The sequence below is a fragment of the Rhamphochromis longiceps genome, linkage group LG20, assembly GCF_057381845.1.
Source record: "Rhamphochromis longiceps isolate RC_006_pf linkage group LG20, R_longiceps_female_GT1.1, whole genome shotgun sequence".
Taxonomy (NCBI): Eukaryota; Metazoa; Chordata; class Actinopteri; order Cichliformes; family Cichlidae; genus Rhamphochromis; species Rhamphochromis longiceps.
The window spans coordinates 37,434,218-37,456,346 of NC_140576.1; the positions used below are offsets into that span (position 1 = coordinate 37,434,218).

The 22,129-nt window shown below is 43.2% G+C and overlaps 1 protein-coding gene across 1 annotated transcript in view; it reads right to left on the reverse strand.

Moving 5' to 3' along the window:
• LOC146645899 (uncharacterized) overlaps nt 1-22,129 on the reverse strand; it is a 138,489-nt gene that overhangs the window by 73,830 nt on the left and 42,530 nt on the right. Inside the window, exon 3 of the mRNA XM_085394200.1 lies at nt 21,434-21,505. Coding sequence (XP_085250326.1) covers nt 21,434-21,505 — 72 coding nt within the window. The remainder of the gene's footprint in view (nt 1-21,433; nt 21,506-22,129) is intronic.

The window sequence follows — 22,129 nt, forward strand, 5'->3', positions numbered from 1 at the left end:
CCCTTGTCTCTCATTTCTACTTTCTCCGCCTCATACTTCTTTACGCTACAACCCAATCCCCATCCCTAAGCTACACAAGCAATTCCTTTATTCATGGATTATGCTTCTAGCTCAGAGTCTAGCACTGCAGACGTGAGGAGGAAACAGCAGCAGAAGATGCATCAAGTAATGAAATTAGAAGATGTGTTCAAAGAGAAACAAGATATTCTGTGTCAGTCAGATTTTACAGACTTTTGTTGTTTGATCCAAACACCTGCACAGTTTATTTATTAAACACATCTTGGGATATTTTAGTGAACCAGGGCAGAGGAAGCAAGCTCGTTTTTCCACTTCTACTATGATATGACGTCATATGAAGACTACAAATACCCAGATCATGTTTCTATGTAAGCCCTGCGACAGACTGGCGACCTGTCCAGGGTGGACCCCGCCTCTCGCTCTATGACGGCTGGGATTGGCTCCAGCGCCCCCCGCGACCCTGAAAAGGATAAGTGGAAGCGAATGGATGGATGGATGGATGTTTCTATGTAATAGATTACTTTTTAACTTCAATGTGTTTTAAATCTTTTTCACCAGAAAAGTTAAAGAGAGGTGTGGAGCAGGGAAATTATTTTACTGCTATTGTTAAATAATCATCATCATTACCATTGCATTAATAATAGAATCTGCAGCATTGATATTGCATTCAGAGGTTTAAACAGTGTGTGTGTCTTTTAGAAAGACTAAGTTGCAGGAGTTGACAGGAAGTTGCAGAAGGCTTTGCAGAACTGAAACCGAAAGTCATTCTGAGCAGGTTAGACGAGGCTATTTGAATTACTAGGTTATTCAAATTGTCTGTTATACTTTTATATTCTTTTATTAAGCTCTTAGTAGAGGTTCTTGATTAAAACATTTATTCAACATAGTACATGTAGTTTCAGTTAGGTTATTACACATAAGGATGAGCCTCTGGTCTGGTAAAAGGTCAGAAGTGCAACGGGTGAGATGAGAGAGCATTTGAGGACGACACACACACACACACACACACACACACACACACACACACACACACACACACACACACACACACACACACACACACTCAGTTAGAGAGAATCATTTATAGGTGGAAGTTTAATCATGTTTTGACGTGTGTATATATTCTGTCTGTGACGTATGAAGGGGCGTCATTAATTCAAACCCTGATGCTATAAAATCTGTGTATGCTTTGATTAAGTCGAAGATCAATTCCGGTCTGCATACAGACTGGTCTTCCCACGCGTGTATTCATTAAAATCAATTGTTTGACCAAGATCTTCTGGACCTGGTTGTTTGTACTCTCCTTCCTCAATTATGTGAACCTTAACAGAGGTCAACTTTTCACAGAAATTTAATTTACCCCCCCAAAAATCAGTGAAGGCCGCAGCATCCGTCTGGATGTGAGGTCGGAACTGAAGAAAACAGCAGCAAGGAGGAAGAGGCAGAGAAGGTGGGGGCAGGGAAAAGATGCAAGGTCACAGGAGGGTCTCAGGTCATAAATAATGAACTCAGGGTTCAAAGGTCAGCCAGATGGTCCTCCTACCTGCGGAGAGGTGTCCAAGTCCCGGAGGAGCGCAGGCAGAACAGAGGGCAAAGGTCGCAGACGGCCTGCACGCTGAACATCCCAGTGAGCTGTTGATTCACCTGCCTTCTGTTTCCCCAAAATCCTTGTGATGACATCACTAACCTGTCATCTCCATGTCAGGTGTTAGTGCCACACACACACACACACACACACACACACACACACACACACACACACACACACACACCTGCTCCGTCTCCATGTTGGAGACTTTTCATCTTTCCCACTGTGAGCTTCCTCTCAAATCCTCCTGTTTCACTCCAGCATGGCGGCTGCAGTCTCATCGCACCTGTCACTCATCAACAATCATCTGATGAAACAACCAGCTGTTGTTGAAAAAGGCAGATATTTACCTGTTAAACTGATTTTCTCTAAAAGAGTGATTGTGGATTATTTCCTTTCAAGTTCCACTTCCTAAAGAAGCTGCAGGTCAGGGGACGACGCTCCTATAAGGAATGGTCTTCCTGGAGGCTGCGCACAGACGAAATGAGTTTACATCCAGGGGTTTCCATGGTTTCCCTGGAGGTGCTGATTGGCGGTGCACACGGATCTGTTTCCCTGCTGCGTGCCCTTGGAGAGGGAGGCGCGGGCAGGGGTGCCGGGTGTTTTTCCAGCCGGTGTCACGTCTTTCTGTTGATGAATCCCGTCTTATCTGCCGAAAGCACGCTGTGAGAGTCAGTTTGTCAGTCAGATCGGCCGACAGTAAGTCAGCGAGACTCTAATGAAGGCGGTGACTCAGAAAGTGAAGCTGAGGTGTGTTTTTTGAGTGTTCCGAACAAATGTGACAAAGTTTCCATTGGAAAATAAGTTAGTTCTCCTGCAGCACTGCTAGAATGACTGGCTGTGTGGAAAACAGAATTTTAGGACACGTATACTGAATCTGATTAAAGCACACCATCATGATGAACACTACTCGAGCTTTGAATTTTAATTATTCAAATAGTCAAATTCCTATCATCTTAAAAAAAGGCTGAAATATTTACAGAAGGAAGGACTTCCTCCCCGCTGGAACAAACGAACTATAATTAGAGTTATATTTAACACGTACAATTACCTTTTACATACATTTCTACATGCTTCGTTTTTAATCAGAATTACAATCAGCCTGGGTTTCTCAAATTTTATTTTTTCTGTTGCTTGACTTTATCACTCAGGACTCCACCAGTGAGTCTCTATGTTTGTAGTTATTTAGATCAGTGTCAAAGAGCTGAACTTGAACTTATCTAGAGAAACACCTGATAATCGGTTAATCATTGGACTCTGTTAAAGCAGAGCTGGGTAGAGCTTTTTGTTGTCATATATGATGGTGTCATTAACACTTGTGGGATTTTAGCTGCTGGTGAGATAAAAGAACCAACTTCACGATTAATAAAGACACTTGCAGAATTATTGTGAAATGGAAATAATATACAGCGAGTTATATTAGCTGCCCAGTCAGTAATATTAACGTCTATGGCTAAAGCTGGCCTGCAAACTCAGCATTGCCGGGGATCCAGTAGGTTGTCATCAGCCTTCAAACTCAGTGCTGTCTGATTTCAAACATTTGCACATGTGCTCGTGTATCTGCTCAGTCATTAAGGGTTCAGAGAGGCTTGAGCTGACAAAAGCATGTCGCTTAACACGAAGGCAGACAGGAACTATTGACCTGCATTGCTAACTGCCCCAGCTGGCATGTAGTTCACTGATTCTGGGACAAGAAAACAAGAAGAATCAGCCACAGTCTCTGCAGACAGCTCTCACTGCAGAGGCCTGGTAAGTCGCTGTAAGCTAACAGGCAGGAAGATTTAATCCTTGTGGGAAGCTGCAGCTTGTGGCTACAGATTAGCTACTTTGCTAGCAGATATTTTGCACAAACCTTGCTTGGCTGTTGAAATTTAGTCAAAGTCCCCGAAAGGCAAAAACCCGAGTACACAAAGCACCAAATCAGACTATTTATTACCCATCTTCCACTCGTCTGTCCATCATGATTAGCTGGCTACAGATTAGCTGCATCGTTAGCGGGTGAACCATCTATTAAAACTCGTTCAGTTTAAAGTCACTGAAAGACACGTGAGGCCACAAGGAGTGTGTCCAGAAAAATACAAATATCACTCGTTCATCTCCTTTAAATTCACGTTCACCTGCAGTCCTCTGTCAGCACTGTCACACTTCTGAGTCACTGATCAGCTCATTAGGAATGAGTGTGTGTTGGCAGGATGAGTCGGGAAGTAGAAACGGTCACAAAAGATGACAATTTTAGTCACATAAAGAGCTCGAGCAGTAAGTGCAGGGCCGGCTGCGGTCTGAAGGTGACCGCCTTCCCTTCCTCGTACTTTCTGAATTCAGGACTTGCTGCTTCTCCCCTCAGCAGGTTTTAACGACTCGACAGGAACAAACTCCAGTGAGGTTGTTGAAAATCCAATTTGATCCAGAGATTGAGAGAAAAAAGTGCTGATGTGCTCCTCCTAAAGCGTGAACGAGTTCGATCTGTTTCTCTCTGCCCACCCTCCTGCTACCTCCTCCTTTTCTCTCTCACTAAGACTTTAATTGAATTAGCTCTCACTTGCAGGCTCAGTTCACCTCCCCTTGACCCTCAGAGCCATGACTGGCACTCGGAGCTCTTTTCTCATATGAGATAATAATCATGATTTAAGGCTTCAATGCTATTATCACTTTTTCATTCCAGTAGTGTTGATATTGTTTTTGACTGAATTTATTCTACCAAGAAGTCATTGTGATGCATCCGTGTCTCCTCTGCCAAAGATAGCCATAAAGTCGCTCTACAACAGGAACTAATCAGGATAAATTTCTTTATGTAAGACGAGTGCAGTAACATGCCCACAGCTATGGTGCCTCTGCAAGCCACTCTGCAACCCTGCACCGCTGCTCTTTTCATGGCTGAATCGATGTCATATCTGTTGTCATTGACGACTAGTGTGTGCTGTTCTGTGGTTTTTCTGCTGCCTGATGCGTTCACAGCATGACTGTAGAGGAGCCACGAGATCCGAGAACAGAGCGTTACCCCCCAAATATAGATCACTGCAAATGGAAACAGTCTAAAGATGTTTAGTCACACTCTGAGCTGTTCCCAGCCCAGTCCACAGATCTCTACAGCATGTCATGGATCATCTTTGGGGCATCCTCCTGGTTGGACATTCCCAAAACAACTCACATAGAAGACATCCCGGTCATACCTGCACCACCTGAGCAGTGTCCTTCTGATGTGGAGGTGTAGTGGCTCTTAGGCGCCCCCTGAAGGAGCTAAATGACCCCATCAGGCAGAGCCCAGATATTCTGAAATAACCAACTAAATAATCTGTGTTCATTTAGTTTGTGATTCGATAGAATTAAGTAAAGCAGCAATTTAATAAGTTCATAGTAGAGAAGAAGAACGATGCCAACAGACAGTTTAGTAAACTCAGAGTATGTCAGGGTTGTGTTGATGAGATGGGCGCCACTTTGTGCACCTTCTGCAAATTTTACATTCCTTTTGGATTCATTTACGTCTAAAACTGACAACTAAAAATTAAACATGTAAACATATAAAAACATTGCTTTAAAGAAAATCATAAGTGTCCAAGAAATTACCTGGAAAATGAAAAACGGTTAATAAGACGCTGTGATTAATGAGTAAATAATTAACAAAGCACTTTGATTTGACTGTGTTTGTGTAGATCTGCACGTGATAAGATGACGAAGATTAATGTGATTAATGTAATTAAATGTAATGTAATTAATGTAATGTAATTAAATGTAATGTAATTAATGTAATTAATTAACGTGATTAATGTGTCGCGTGCACTTCCTGTTTGAACGTCACACAAAAACCCCACAAGAATAAGACAGATTCATGGAGCATCTTTAGAATCATAAGGGTTTTTAATCTTAATCTTCATCATTCACCACCGTCATCCTCATCATTACCGACCATTGCAATAGTCGTTGTCGAGACATCATCACAGTTGTTAATAACTGCACAGAAACAATCATCACCACCTTCGACATCATCATCATCACTTACATTCTCATCATTTCCAGTTTTCAGTTCTTTTTTGATTTCATACTTTTTTAATATATTGTATATCATCCAAGGTCGATCTCTTTTTTAAATAATTTACATAAGAATAAAGTCAACAGACTGAAGGATGACTATCTGTATATTTACATAATGAGACAAGCAGAAAGAGAGATCATCGAGAAGAAAATGACTGGAAACCAAACAAAACAGTGAGAAAGAGGAGGAGGAGGAGGAAGGGCAAGAAGCAGCAGCACAAGGAGAGAGAGGCGGGGAGTGAGGGCGATCGACAGGGAAGCCCCTGTGTGTGTCTGTTCATCTAACCGCTTGTCGAGCACCAGAACGACCCTGAATGAAGCTAATGACGTCGTCTCAGGATGAGGACCTGCCAGCCAAACGTCTGGTTCGTCTCCATGGCAGCAGGTTACACTGACTCTTGTATGGTAGCCTGTAGCACTCATTACCTGCCATAAAGCTAAAACAATCCATAGATAAACTGATTAGCATCACGAGACCAGCCGGCTTGTGGAACTTCAACATTAACTGAATTAACAGCAGCAAACAAACCCGAGCTGATGTGAAGACGACCACGGAGAGTATAAAAGACGGACGCAGCTGCTGGAGCTGAAAAGCTCCTAAACTAGTGATACTGCTAATAGCCACCAGGGGGCGAAACCTGCGGCTGCAACGACGGCTACAGGGAAACAGCCCCAGACTCGACTTCTGTCTCACTTGCTGAGTTTATGGTCTCAGTTACTGGTTCATGATGAATAAAACACTGAGTCCAATCTACAAATGTTGGCCAGTGAGTGCGTGCTTTCACAGTCACGTCCTGCGTTTGATCGACTCTTGACTCAAAGCATCAAAACAGGACTTCAGAGTAGCTTCATCCATCGTTTATACCACCTGGTTGTAGCAAAGCTGGCTTGTGATTAAAATTAATGTTCAACAAAATAAATACAATTTTCTCCAATATGGGTTTTGTCTCGATGTTTCCTCTGCTGATTATTGGTCTGATTGCTCTTTGATGCTATAAAATGTGTATCTGAAGGACTGAAACTGCTCTACGCTTTTTAGCCTTTACTGAACCAGAAAGTCCAACCTGAGAGATTAAGAATCTCCTCTGAGAGAATGAGCTGACATCAACACAGCAGCTTGTTTGGGATGGGAAGGATGAGAAACCAAAAAGCCTTTGACTACAAAGCAAAAATGGGCTGGATTTTTTTTAAAGGAAACAACTTTTAATCTAAACAAACTTCTTCAAAGTTTTGATTTGACCTCCTCGAGTTGATTACTCAGGAGTGGAATTCTGAAAAAGAACAAGTAATGTTTTCACATGAATATGTCACGTCACCACAAATCGCTTCATTCATTAGTTTTACTCCAAATCTCACCCCAGGTGATCATTCCTACAGGACAACTATGAGGGAACTGTGACTACCATAGGGTCAGAAATTCTGATGTTGATTAGAAGCTGTGAGTAAAGTTTTGCATTAAAGCAAGATTATTTCTATGAGCGTCGACAACAACTGATGAAAGGTTCTCAACCAACAGAGGGACGAGGAGCGACGACCCGAGCAGTGAAGCAAACTAATGTTAGCAGTGGAGAGGCTGAGTAGCCCGAGTCTGAGACAAAGCTACGGAGGAAAACACTGGTGAGGAAATCAAACCAAAACATTGGGATACGGGGGAGAGATGGGAAGCTTTCCAGCTTTACATTCTACTAAATGACACTTCCTTCCATCCTCGTTATTTGAGTCCCAGAGACTGTTCTCCCTCCACGGTCATACTGGTGCTCCAATCCCCAAAAGGAGACTTCAATTGAGACGTTTTAAAAAATTTAGTTTGCAGAATTGAAACAGACGGTGCCAGCAGAATCACCCATGTAAATGTGTGAGGAAGTCTGTGTGTAGGCTTTTCCGTCCTCCTCTAAATTTCCCACTCTACCTGCAGAGCAACACTCACAGCTACTCACAGTCCGTCTGTGGACTCACTAAATATTTAGGCTATTGATTTTTATTGCTGATTTTATTTCTCTCTCACATCTGTTATTGTTGTAATAATAAAAAAGTCCATTTGTGTTCATGTCGTGTATCATTGCACTGTAGCTCTACTGTAATTATGTGCAGCACTCAGCAGGTGCAGGGGACACATTTAAGGCGATTTCTGATCTGAACTCTTCTCTGGGCCTTGTAAACCCGCCTTATTCAGCCTAATTAAGAGGTGCACTAATTAAATCAGTTAGATAGAACAAACAAACAAAAACCCCTGCTAGAGGACTGATTAGCAGACCGATTTTATAGGATGTGTATAAATGAGATGGTTCACAAGCCAGTGAATGTTGAAGTAACAAGAAAAGGTCAAAACAAAGCTGGTGTCACAGCGACCGACCAATTTCTGGGACAAACTTGTTGCTTTATGCAAAACATGCAATTCTGATGGTAACAATACTAGAAATCTTTCTATATGTAAAGACTACAATCACCAGATAGATCATAAATTACATGTTGCTAGTCTTAATGTAATCAAAGCTGTCTTAATCTTTCACTTTCATTTTTTATTTTGATCTTTCGGACCACGTCAATGTTTCTGTACAGACTCCCAGCAGTCATCAGTTTCTAAAATACATTCAGAGTCACTTTAGTCACTTTTCTTCTTCCTCATTCTGATTGGGTTTGGTGTCTGCGGCTCAGGAGGTAGAGCAGGGTTTGTGGTTTGATCCCTGTCTGCTCCAGTCCAAGAAACTAAACCCAACGCAGCAAACCGTGTACAAATGTTACGTAGGAAAAGCATTAAAAAGTGTGTGAACTAACTGCACAGCTGATGTCGGAGGGTTACACTGAGTGACTCCTACCTGCTAAAACGGATCATATCTACAGATTTAAGAGAAACATAAAGAGAAACAAATATGAAGGACACTAAAGCTGCCAGCAAACTGTCACAAACTACACGATAAAAGAAAACAGAATAAATGACCCCAGTTTCATTTCCAATGGTGCTTCATCATGCAGATGAATTTAGAGCCAACACTTCACTGAGTAAAGATGAGTGAAGAAGCAGAGACGAGGAGCAGCTGCTGACGGTCGGCCCGTCTTCATAGCGCAGGCCGCTTACTCAGGGTTCAGGAAGGTTTTCACATTATTATGTGAACATTTATGTATCACAAAACTACTCTGTGCCACAACGATTCATTCTTTGCCACTGTGTCTAAATTCCACAGCTGTCCGCGGGTCGCAGAGGTCTCCTCCTTCTAACACGGACTGTTTCGTAAACGGGATTCGTGAGTTTCACGCGGTCGCCGGTCGGCAGCGTAACAACAACAGCGGCGACTCCAGATAAAGTGCGGAACGAGTGTGACTATTGTTTGAACATATGCCGTTCATCAGAGGGGAACACTGAGCACGTTTTCTATGTAAAACTTTATATTCAGTAACAGTAACAGATTTTTACTTTGTCCCATTTAAGACTTTATGATTTCACATTGATGTTCTCTCTTTTTAATGAATTAATGTTCTTACAGACGAGGGCCGGTACAACAGGTCTGGACGGGTTTCGTTGTTTTCAGGACTCACCAACAGGTGCTGCTGACGAGTCCTGTGATGTGAAACAAACATCTTTGGTATCGTGGGTGCACGTACATAATGGCTGCTTCAGTGTTAGACTCGTTTAAGGGCGATAAAGTCGTTGTTAGAAGCTGAATTTGTGAATTACAGTAAGTTGCCAGTTTGTCAGAGTTTGTTTTACTTTTTATTAGTGCTGTCAGCGTTAATCTCGTTAAAATGACGTTAACGCCATAACAGCATTAACGCGGCAAATCTCTGTTAGCAAGTTAGCACGGGGTGCACTGTGATCCGCTGAGCACAGTACTTTTTATACTTATTCTGTGAGAAACCCGGGATCCACAGCTAAAACACTAAACTGAAAGAGTTTTGCTTGTCCCGTTTGGATCTTTAGCCATCAGAGTTGTTGTCTGAAGGACAAGAAAGGTGCCAAGTGGATTTACTTTACCAAGTGGATCATCATGGCCTTGCCATATTGGTCCACTTGATTGACTTTAATTATAATTATGTATTTATTTGATTTGATTTTCGGTTGTTACAGACATGACTGAGGGATAGGACAGGGAGAAAGAAAAATAGAGGGGAGAAGAGACGGTGAGAAAGGGGGAAGAAAAAAGAAAAACAAACAAAACACCTGGGTCACCTGTATGGAGAATAAAATACAGAAGAGAAAACAAACAAAAAAGAGCAACATAATAAAAACAGCACCATCACAATAAACTAGCTAACAGTAGATAACAGTAGATGCTAAATATTACATGTTATTGTGCAGTACGCAAGATAGACAGCACACAATGTGCTTTGAGGTAGCAGCCAAGAAAGGTGTAGTTTGTGTCTGTGAACACCTGTGTGCACACCTGTGTGGATCAGCATGCTTGTATTCCAAAGGTTTCTCCAGTAACAATCTGCTAGGGAGGGTGGGGAGCCATGGCCCCGTCCCCCAGGGCATGAAGCAGGTATGGAGGAGATCCAGGCCCCAGACATCCAGTGGCCCCAGAGTATGAGGACCCAAGGAGGACCACCAACGGGGCAACCGTGCCACCCTCCTGGTAAGAGCTGAGGAGAGCCCCAAATGAGAAGTCACCCAGCAGCCACGGAGCAGAGGCCAGAGGGGGTTGCAGTGACGTGCCCGCGGGCTCTGCTGGCAGCCAGCTGTCCCAGAGAGGACCGAGCCTCAGGCCCAGAGGCCAGAGGGCACCCCAGGCCAGGCCCCGCCAATCGGCCACCAGGAGTGAGTCGGTACATACTTGAGCACCCAGCCCCAGACACCAAGAACCACCAACACACCAACGTCTGAGGGCATCAGCCACCGGCAGGGAGTGTGGTGAGGGGAGATGCGCCTCCGTACCTCGGAGAGCCTGAGATGTTCCCAGGGAGGTGGAGTCTAAGACCCAAGCAGACATATAGACACAGACGAACAGGCGCACGCAGACACAAACGTGCATTCCCATATACTCAGCACTCACCCGACATGGAGACAGACACAAATAGACACTGTACACACAATCACACTCCCCACACATACTCTATATCCCAGGTCCAGGTACCCCCGCCCGCAGAGGAGCAAACCATACCCAGACCCAGGAGATGTAACCCTTCTCACTGGGGTGGAGGAAAGCAGACCCCGTTAATAGAACGGGGGTGAGTGAAGACCCCAAACCTCCCTCCACCCGCTCATATGTAGTGTTGCTGCGTGCTGTTCTAAAGTGGATTTAAAACACAGGAGGGCATGGTGCTTCCTGCCAGAGAGCAGCACGGCTCCTCCCGAAAACCCTCAGTGTCTATATGCATTTAAAACTGAGGGTAGGGCACCAGTGCCAGAGGTGGGTTTGAATACACAGACCGTCCAACGTGCCCGCCCCCAAGGCCCTACATGTGTTGGAAATATTTCTAGAATAATTTCTATAATTGCGTATCCAGATTGATTAAAACTGTATATTAGAGCATTAATAGAAGCATTAACATGAGTCACTGCCAAATCTGATGCAAGGCAATTCAACATGTTTGCGTATTGCAAGTTCTCAAGTTTTGTTGAGTTTGTAAGTAGGCCACAGTGTGCATTCCCTTTCAGTTATTTCTCTTCTCTGTGTGTTTAACCTGTTTATGTAAGATTAAACAAACTGAAAGTGGGCGACAGCAGCAGTGACAAACAGAAATTTAACGATTAAATGACTCCATGCCAACTTGAATTACCACGCAAGGTTGATGACTGCGGCTCCGCTTCCCTATGCATACACCTCTGACTTTACAACATGACTCATCTGCCGTCCTGTATGCAGGAAAGTACTTATATAATCACCACAGAGACCAGCAGAGCCAGGCTGTCTGTCTGCAGATGCAAGGTGACGTGTGGTAACGAGCTGCAGTGGAAACAGACGAGAGCCGCTGACGAGGTCGCGTCCAGACAACTCAGCAGAAATGAAACGAGCAACGAGCGAGGACCGATCATGACATCAGCACCACGCAAAAGATTAAGATATGAATGATGGTACGCAGATACACTTAGAGATATTTAAAACAAAAAAATGTTACTCAGCATCCAGGGAGTCTCTGATATGGTACACATGGCTGTGTAAGTGATGGGATGAGTGTAATGGAGAGCAGTGGAAAGGTACTGGTGCATGTTAGATTTGGAGACATTTACATTTTAATAAAGATATGTGATACTGAGATATTGATCCCAGCCAGTCAATCAGTCAGACATGTATGATGATCTCCTGGCTGAGCTCTTATTAGTGGTTAAAAGATTTTTTTCGTAGCAGTTTAATTGCTAATGTCCGGCTTTGTTCCCTGCATGGGCCGTGCTTATTAGTGCAGGACGCTGGTGTGTGTGTTTTAGCACCGGTGTGTAAATGAATAGAAAACAACGAATCACTGGAGAGCTGGGATGAATCTATAAAGAATTACAGCTCCTACAGAAGTTAATATCAACCTGTAGGGCTCAAGCTGATTTTAAAAAAGTGTATGAAGCAATATTTTGCAAACAACCTGCATGAAAAAAAGTCCAACCTGAAAAGGTGTTGCTTGTAGCTAATGGCCATTTCAACTGAGCCTCAGCTTTGAGCTACTGAAACGTGACAAATTCAAACTAAACACAGTTTTTAACAAACTCATGGACAGCTTCTGTTAGCCTGTAGAACTGCATTTAAACAACGACACGGCAAAGCGAGATACCGAAGCAGGAGAACAAAGAGAAACTAAGCCTACTGCACATGCACGCCACATTAACCTGCTGTGTTGTTCAACAACAACAAAAATACAGATTCATAATAAAGGCTCTAAAATTATTGCATTGGTTTATAAAAACAATTAATAACAGGTTTTGTAATTATTTACTATGTAAAATTACTCAAGTTTAGGCATCGCTGCTTCTTGGTTAAGTTTTGAGAAGAACATGGTTAAAATCAACTTTATCAGTTTTAACAGGCTGCCACATACAGCAGTTTCACAATTATCACCTTTATTATTTGTACTTTGGACCAGATCAGCTGTAACTAATAACAGCTGAAGCATGAAAAGCAAACAACTTAGTCAGGAGAGCTCAACGAGCTATTCAATTCATTTTCATTGATATTGCGCCAAATCACAACAGTCTCAAGGCTATATTGTAAGGTAAAGACCCAACCATAATACAGACAAAACCCTCAACAACCATATGACCCCCTATGAGCAAGCACTTTGGCGACAGTGGGAAGGAAAAACTCCCTTTTAACAGGAAGAAACCTCCGACAGAACCAGGCTCAGAGAGGGGCGGGGCCATCTGCTTGGGGTGAGGGTCAGTGGGTGAAGATATGACAAAGACATGCTGTGGAAGAGAGCCAGAGATTAATAATAACAATAAAAAATGCCACAAGGTCTATTAGCACATAGTGAGTGAAGAGGGCGACTAAAGTACAAATACTTAATGCATCATGGGAATCCCCCGGCAGCCTACACCTATTGCAGCATAATTAAGGGAGTGGACTTTTAAATACTCTAGGAACAACAAGTAGGCCTGCAGTGTGAGAGTGAAGTGCTCTAATAGGGTGATATGGTACTACAAGGTCATTAAGATAAGATGGGGCCTGATTATTTAAGACCTTGTATGTGCGGAGCAGGATTTTGAATTCAATTCTGGATTTAACAGGAAGCCAATGAAGGGAAGCCAAAACAGGAGAAATCTGCTCTCTCTTTCTAGTCCCTGTCAGGACTCTTGCTGCAGCATTTTGGATTAACTGAAGGCTTTTCAGTGAGTTTTTAGGACTTCCTGATAATAATGAATTACAGTCGTCCAGCCTGGAAGTAATAAATGCATGAACTAGTTTTTCAGCGTCACTCTGAGACAGGATATTTCTAATTTTAGAGATGTTGCACAAATGGAAGAAAGCAGTCTTACATATTTGTTTAATATGTGCGTTGAAGGACATGTCCTGGTCAAAAATGACTCCAAGGTTCCTCACAGCGTAACTGGAGGCCAAGGTAATGCCATCCAGAGGAAGAATCTGCTTAGATACCATATGTCTGTGAAGGTTCTCAGTCATCCAGGTCATCGTAGCCAAAGGAGCTTGCAAAGAAAAGATAAGATAAGATAAGATAACCTTTATTAGTCCCACACGTGGGAAAACTTCTTTTCCCACTTTTTGCTTGAAGACGTTTCACTTCTCATCCGAGAAGCTTCTTCAGTTCTAAGGTCAAATGGCGGAGAGTCCCATATACCCCCACTGGGTTTAAATCTGGGACTCGGCTAAGCATCAGGCTTTCAAATGAATTAAAAGTCTGTCTGGGTCTTTGGTTGATTAATAGGCTGGTGTGAAAAATTGCTGCCACACCTCCCCCTCGGCCTGTGCTTCGAGGTTTCTGGTAGTTAGAATGACTCGGGGGTGTTGATTCATTTAAACTAACATAATCATCCTGCTGCAACCAGGTTTCTGTAAGGCAGAGTAAATCAATTTGTTGATCAATTATCAAGTCATGTACTAACAGAGACTTGGAGGAGAGAGACCTAATATTTAATCATCCTGTTTTACTCTTTGGTTCAGATGTGGATACTGTATTGTTCTTTCTTTGTGATTTTTTATGTTTAAATCATTTTTTGCTGGTTTTTAGTTTGTTTTTTGTCTGTTTGGGAGCTGACACAGTCTCTATGGAGATGGGGTTTTTGGGGGGGGGGGGGGGGGTAGCAGGAGGAGAGAAGCTGCAGAGAGGCGTGTAAGACTGCAACTCTGCTTCCTGGTCCCAACTCTGGATAGTTAGGGTTGAACGCAGCACAGATAAGATCTTGTAGAAGCTTGAGGCTGCCGTGAGCACTCAGACTAAGATCTCTGAGCAAAAGTTGGATAATATCTCGGAGAAGCTCACGGCTCTCCAACAGGAGATTGAGAGACCAGTGTCGGACTGCTAGATCGGCTGTGAAATTGACGAGTTGTTCGGACTAAAGGAATACCACCATCATTTCATGCGGCTACCATATCGGCACCAGCTGTGGTCTCAAGGCTGGAGCTGAACATCACCCCGATAACAGACGGTGTTTAGACTGTTCCTCCCTATCCTACGCAAGGCCACCCGGGTCAGCTGGAAGACTTTTTACTTAGCCTGGCAGGGCAAAGGACACTCTTTCAGCTAAACTCAGGACACACACACTTACATATTCACTGATACACACTCATCCCCCCTCCCTCTCCAAACGCCTTCGATGCTTGTCCCCTCCCGGGTCAGATGGCGGGTCGACTGGACCAGCGCAGAAATGCTGCATCCCGGATGCGCTGTCTACACCGGCTCTCTCTCACCTTTACCCACACCTTTTGCTTGCCTTGTGTTTCTATGGTGTATTGACAGTGATGTGCTTTTTGTGCTGGGGCGTTTTTTTCTGTTCTCAAACTGTCCAGGTCCTCCGAAGATCGAGAAGGCTGGAAGTGTAAGGCTGTGAAATGGGACAGTCTAGCCTTCAGATTTGCGTCACCAGCTGTCTCGGTAGAGTTTAATAAATGCAGCCGTCTGCTCCTTTCTTGCTAAAATATAACAGGACACCATCTCACACTTCAGTTCAATCAGTTTTCTGTTTGACATTTATTCAGCTGTGTGAAAACTATAACTTTAATCTCAGCCAAACCAATTTACTCACAAACAAAATAATACAAAAAGCCAAACAATAACATTTTTAAGTTATCCAAGTGACTTATATATCATGTTTGACCTGAGTAGCCAAAGACTGCGGGGGGTTTGAAAACGATGTAGCAGGAGTTCGCTGTTCTCGTCGGCTCTGGTGAGCCTTGACCTCCCGGCTAGCTATCAAGCTGGTGGGTAACAGACGTCTCTGAAAACGTCGGGGCACTTTTGCCAATATGTGATGTCTTGATAAACTAAGCAGACATTTGAAGCGTACTCAGCTACATTCTCGCCTGAAAATATCTTAAAAGTTTATTTTGTGACCCAGAAAGTGTAATAGGAGTAATATCAAAGCTAAGTAGCTGCCGCCATCGTTGGAAACTGGAATTGGCTGGGTCGCGCGATGAATTCTGTTATAGGTTGGGACACGAAGGATACACCCGACCCATCCTTCAAATCCGGGGACATTTAGGCCACATTTGTCGGAGTCTTCAAATTGGGACAGCTTTCGCTGTGATGTAATCGGCCTTCAAATGCAGCATCCGAAGGATGTGGCCCCTGAATTGGGAAGCAGCTAAACACTACCGGTCCTTCCTTGCACCATAGGCTATTGACTTGTGACAATGATAGAAGCACAGCAGCTGCTTGTATCACTAGTGAATATTTAATGAGTTAATGACATTTTAGCAAAAATGTCCAATTAAAAGCAATGAAAGGATCCTTTTCTGGAGCTGGTGCTCATTCCTGAACCACTTTGTATTTTGACAGCCACAGAGCTTTACCATAGTGCTGGTGTCGAACACCAAGAACAACAAAACCTTTCGGACAACCCCCCAACCAAAAAAAAAATCGAAAAAAACACAAAAACAAAAAACAAAACAGACAGCTCTGTAGTGGCTCTCCTTCGGGTAGAGACACAAATCTGTTTTTCAAATATTTGCAAATCAGCGCCCACTTTGCATTTATGAACAGGATGTACCACTGATCCATTAATTTGAAATAATTTCATAATATATAATAATATATATAACATAATATATAGCCATCAACTAAAAAGAATGAGAAAAAACATCTAAATGCTGAATATATATTTTTTCCATTGGTCAGCTGTTCATCACAAATTACTGATAATTTAAATCCACTGAGAAGTCCAGGAGGCCCACCAACAGGTCACACATGAGCAAACTGAGCTTGAGCACCTTGGTTGAAGACCCATTAGGCGATCAATGTGTGCAAGTCTCACTAAAATCTGGCCGCTCTGGGAGGAGCAGCTATTCTTATGAACTGTGGAGGGACAGACAGGCAGACAACAGGCCCCTCACCATCAAAGAAGCTCATCTGTCTTTCAGATGGATGAGCTAAAATCCTAAAATCTAAGCAGCTAATGTAACGTTTAACTGGACAAAATGAAGATTTAAAGTCTGATATTTTTCACGGTGAAGAACAAAGAAAGATAAGTTTCCATAAAGTTCTAACCATCGTACAGAAGAATAATATCTAAGCCTGCAAAACTCATTTCATTTATATTTAACGTCCTTTTTTTAACATCCCACAATGATTGTCACCACATCATTCAAGTCAAACTTCATGTGTAGAAACACATTATTAAAATAAAAGTGCTTCATGGATAATCATCAGATGATGAGAAGGTTCTACACAGGAAACAGATTTTATGGTCTAGTTTTTTTAAGCCTATTATGCTAATATGACTATATTACAACAATAAAACATTACGTATTCCCTCGGGCTAATATTAGCTGAATTAACAAACAACACTAATAAATTCGTACTGGACTGATTTGGGTTAATTGCAGCATATTGTCATTTAGTGGTAGTGCAGAGTGTCCTAGGTAATAAACTGTTAGAAACATGGCACATTAGAAGTCCTACAGTATCTTATCAAACTTGATATTGTTTCCCTGCACACTGAGAGGACGGGATGGTTAGTATCGCTAAGGTTTGATCATTTACCTGTTCTCACCTATTGACTACATGGCACGGTGTTTTACCGACGCAGTTTTCCTCAGTTTCACTGGCAGTTTGCACTCAATGTGATGGAAAGTGCATCATAACCAAGATGAATACGTTGTAAAGCTGGAGGACTGTCGCTCAGGACGAATCTAAAAAAGGTGATAAACTGCTGTGGAAAGACTTCTCATGCTGTGCTAACGCGATCTTTCACATCTCAATAAACATTTTCACAGCTAATTCATTTACAGCGAGAAAAAGTAGGAACACACTGAGAGACAAACAGGAAGTAATCATTTGCATTAAAACTCAATTAAGTGAAACCGTCCAAAATCTTTCTTGTCACTATTCACCATCATTAGTGCACAGCAGGAGGGCGTTTGGTTAAACACTGCATTTAGGAATAATACAGAGGTCCTTTACATCACTGCAAACCTCACCACATGACCAATTAAGATGAGTTTAGTGTGCACGGGTTGCAACTGCAATTCTGTACTGTTTAAAGGCAGAAACCTTCACATTACGAGGCTTTCAGATTAACAATGATTCAAATAATAAATATATGATATACAACGTAGCAAACTGGGCGGTCCTGTGTAATGGGCAGGTATGCCTGTTAATGCTTTTCCGCTTGTATCTGAGTATTATTGGTGTGGTGGTATTTGTGCTTTGCTTGAGTTAAAGGGGACCTATTATTTCTTATTTACTTCTTTCTGTCATGTACATTAAACATACCCAAGGTTTGAAATGATGAAGTCACCATGTGTACAAAAAAATCCCTGTAATCCCTTCTGAGCACTCAGTTTCTGAGCGTTTTACTACTTTTGGGCACAGAAGCCCCGCCCAACTGATGTTCAAGACTTTGGCTTATGAGGGGCAGCCAATCAGAAGAGCGTGGAGGAGAGGAGTTAAAGGGGCTGCGCCAAGCAGCAGTACAAGATTAATAAGGGTTATTCTAACCTGTGAATCAGGCAAAGCTACTCTGCAAAAGTCTAAGCGAAATAGGTCCCCTTTAAGGATCTGAGAAGAGTCTGTCAGTAAAGAAAAAAACTGCAATCATGCAAAGATGGAAAAAAAAAAACACGTGTTTCACAGACAGGCATTTTACATCTCTGAAAAAATAAAATATCCACCACTTTCATCTGTTCCACAGTTAAATATTAATAAGTTTTTAATACTGATAACACCACTGGACTCATGTTGTAAACCTTTGACATCGTGTCAAACGTCGTCGTGCTGCATACAAAACTTTGGATCAAAGCGCATTTTTTTATTGATAAATCAGCTACTACACGGGTGTGACCCCCTCCCACTCAATATGAGTTTACGTACACTGGGAGATTCTCGTTCCAGACTTGGAAAACAAACGTATTGCTTTTTAAATGTATAAACGGCGAAAAGGAGCTACAGACGAAACTGTGGGCAGCTAGCTATGAAATAAAGATATAGATCGGACTTTACAGCTAAAAGATGACTGGATGAACTCGTCAGAGGATTTGCTCATACAGCATACGGCGTTTTCTGCTCATAAAACATTACATTTGCTCGAGGGTTTGGGTGTCAAAGACGTCTTTTTTTTTTTTTTAACTTGGCACTGCGACAGGAGGATACGACCCCCCCGCTATCAAACTTGGCAATGAGACAGACTTTTCACTTTTTCGTCTTTGATTTTCTTGGCACTGAATCAGAAAAATGTCTTTCTTACTTTCTTTCTTCAGGAAGAGGAAAAAAACAGGAAGGAGAAGAAAAGAGGAGGAGCTTGAGGGAGTCAAAGCTACAGAGTTAAACACAAAGAGAAGATGGATAAAAGAGTGTACACAAAAAAAGATGAGAGACGACACAAAGGGCTCCACTGTTGCTCCCTTCATCACCGCCTTCATCAGCTTCCTCTCGCTCAGAGGGGAAGCCACCGAGTGTGTTTACGTGCACTGTAGTTATTAAGGCAATACTGCGACTCCTGAAACTGTCGCATGAAATCCAATTATTTGAGTTCTTCGTGATCTGAGCAACAGTACATGCAGACCAAGCTTCCCTCCTTTGAAACCAGACATGTCTATTTATGGATTTCTTTTACCTGAGCAAACGTCTTGGCTCAGTGCAGGCAGCTAATTAAATGTGACAGCGATGGGACAGCAAAGCTAGCGAAGCAGTAACTGCAGGTTAGGTTTACTGGAGCTAACCGGAGTTGGGTGTAGCCTTATTTGTGGCACCTTGTTCTGCGGTGCACCATATTACCTGTGGATGGCTCAAGTGACAATAAAAGCCACTTGATGTCACTTTGATCGTAAAGCATGATTTGTATGTATGCACTGCTGATGTCACTGACAAGGCAAGCTAACATAACTTTGATCAACAGTTAGCATGGCGAGCTCACGGTCTTTTACTACCCTTCTTTTACTTATTAGCGAGAAAACCTCCTGTATTTTGCATTTGGACCCTTTGACGTGATCTGATTTGACTGACTGGTCTCACATGCTCCTTACAGTGAGTGACATTTTAAAACCTTGGCTCCAGGCTCAGATATCTCCTTTCAAAGACCTCTGTAGAGATTGCTCTTATGGCGTCACACTAAGCTAAACAGCTTAGCAGAGCTTGGTCTGCGTGTAGGATCAGATCAGAAGTAGTCATCATATTCGTGAATTAAGAACCCTTTCATTAAGCATATATAGTAGATTGTGGTAACGGCTACGTGACATCATGAAAATATTGCCTTAAAGCCGATCACCGCCTGTGATCAGAGGACTGATGTGCATGTAAACATACTCCAGATATCACTGATATCATTTATGATCTCTGAGGACTCTTGCAGCTGCTGTGTGCACATCTGTGTGTATGTGTGTGTGTCTCTGTCCAAGTGCACTGTACACATCAGGCACCAGGGTTCTCCCTAAAACTGGATCGCGGGGAGGGGGGGAGCACTTGAAGAGTTTTCAGTCATGATGGCTGCTTCACGTCTTAAGTGGTAAAAAGGGCCAAAAATTACTCTCCTAATACGGCCGCTTTTATCCATTTCTCTTCACATGACCTTATACATCAGAGTGCTAAGTCTCAGTTTGGCCTCCTTCAGCTGTCAGACTCCAAAACAAGAGTACAGACTTTCCCTGATGTACGTCGGTACGATTTTATTCGTGCTGCTCACACTCGCTCCACTGTTGAAAGTGTGTGTCAACAGGATGTTAACGTAAGAAAAGAAGCAGTTATAAGGAGAACCCAGAGTGCAGTATGTAGGCAACAAAACAAAGAGCAAACTCGGGACTCCGGTGGCCGGCCACTGTGCAACCAGTCGAGCAGCCTGCGTTTACTGAAGAGGAGCTCCGAATGATGTGTGGTTATCTGCCAGAGTGACTCGTACTGTTCACGAACTCGCTAACAAACTATCGGTCCCATAAAGACCTGATGGGTCTTCGTCCTTCGTTCCAAAGAGTTTGGTGTGGTGACAACATGCAACGACCAGAGGCCTGCGTATACAGAGTTGGGACACAGATAGCCCCGCAGCTTGTTGTTGCATTGAGCGCTGTCCAATCCTCGCCGAACTCTTTATACAGCAGGCTCTCGACGCAGCGTTGCCAGGAAACGGCGGGGTCATGGCTTCATGCTCGGACAGGGAGGATAAACCGTTAAAGTCCCCGTTCTGACCCGAACTAGGAGACGAGGGGAAGAGTTTCCTTTCAGACGGAGGTTAAAAAGCGCCTGACGAGTTTAAAATTATGCACAAAACTGCAGACTCATCGCCGGCGTTCAGCCGAGTCACCCTGTGAACCAGCTGAAGCAGGTGTGAGCTCTCCAGGTAGGTCAGACTGCAGAGGTGATGATCGGTCCTTGTGGTTTTAAAGCTGCAGAGCAACGTTTACTGTCTGACTCAAGGTGTGTAAGAAAATGTGTCGCCAGATTTAAAAGAAAAGAGATCGGATCAGCAGCAGAGTTGCAAAGACAGCTTCATTGTTTTCTTTTAAAGCTCCAGTTTTCTCCACAAACAGGCTTTTAACGAGGAAGTTTTAAATGAAGGATCGCCGGATTTACTCCACATCTTCTCATTTCACACGTCTCTTTTTTTACTCCACAGTTTTCTTGCTGTTTGGTGGTCAAACGACAAAAGAGGAAGAGAGAGAGAGACAGAGAGAGAGACAGCCATGGTGGACGGAGGACAGGGGCTCATAATTACCCCTCAGTTTACCCTGGGACAGTTGTGTGGGGCGGAGCTTTCTCACGGTCGCCCCTGGTTACCTAGATGAGGGGCTACTGCACTCGGAGGCGGGGCAACAGAACTGATGGGCGATGTCATCATCTTCCTCCTCTCTGAGAGACAGACAAACAGACAAGAGAAACAAAAACAAAGAGGAGGAAGAGGAGGAAGGAAAGGAGGTGGAAGAGGAGGAAAAGGATGGAGCAGGGAAAAGCAAAAGGGAAGAATAAAGGATAGAGGAGAGAGTAAGGGATGACGGAGGAAGGAGAAGAAAAGAGAAAGGCATGGGAAGGACGAAGAAGGAAAGAAAGGAATTAAGAGAAGAGGAAAGAGACATAGGAAGGAGAAGGTGAGAAAAGGATTAGATGGGAGGGGAGACGAGGAGAGAATGATTGAGGACAAAGAAGAAGGAATAAGAAGACAAGAGAGTAGTGAGAGTGGAAGGAGACAAGAAGAGAAAAGGGAATAGAGGACGGGGGTTGGATCGAGAAAATAAGAAAAAAGGTAGAACAGGAAGAGGAAGGAGGAAAAGGTGAAAATATGATGGGGAAGAGCGGAGGAGAGAAAAGGACGGAGAAAGAAGAGAATCATCAGAAAAGAGGGGATAAAAGCGGAGACTGTGGTGGGCTCTGAAGTTCGGACGTGCAGTGCAGCAGATGGCCACCAGATGTCAGTGTTTACACATGGCTAACTGAAGGACTGACTTTCTGAGTTGAACTTTTTCTCACAGAGGTGAA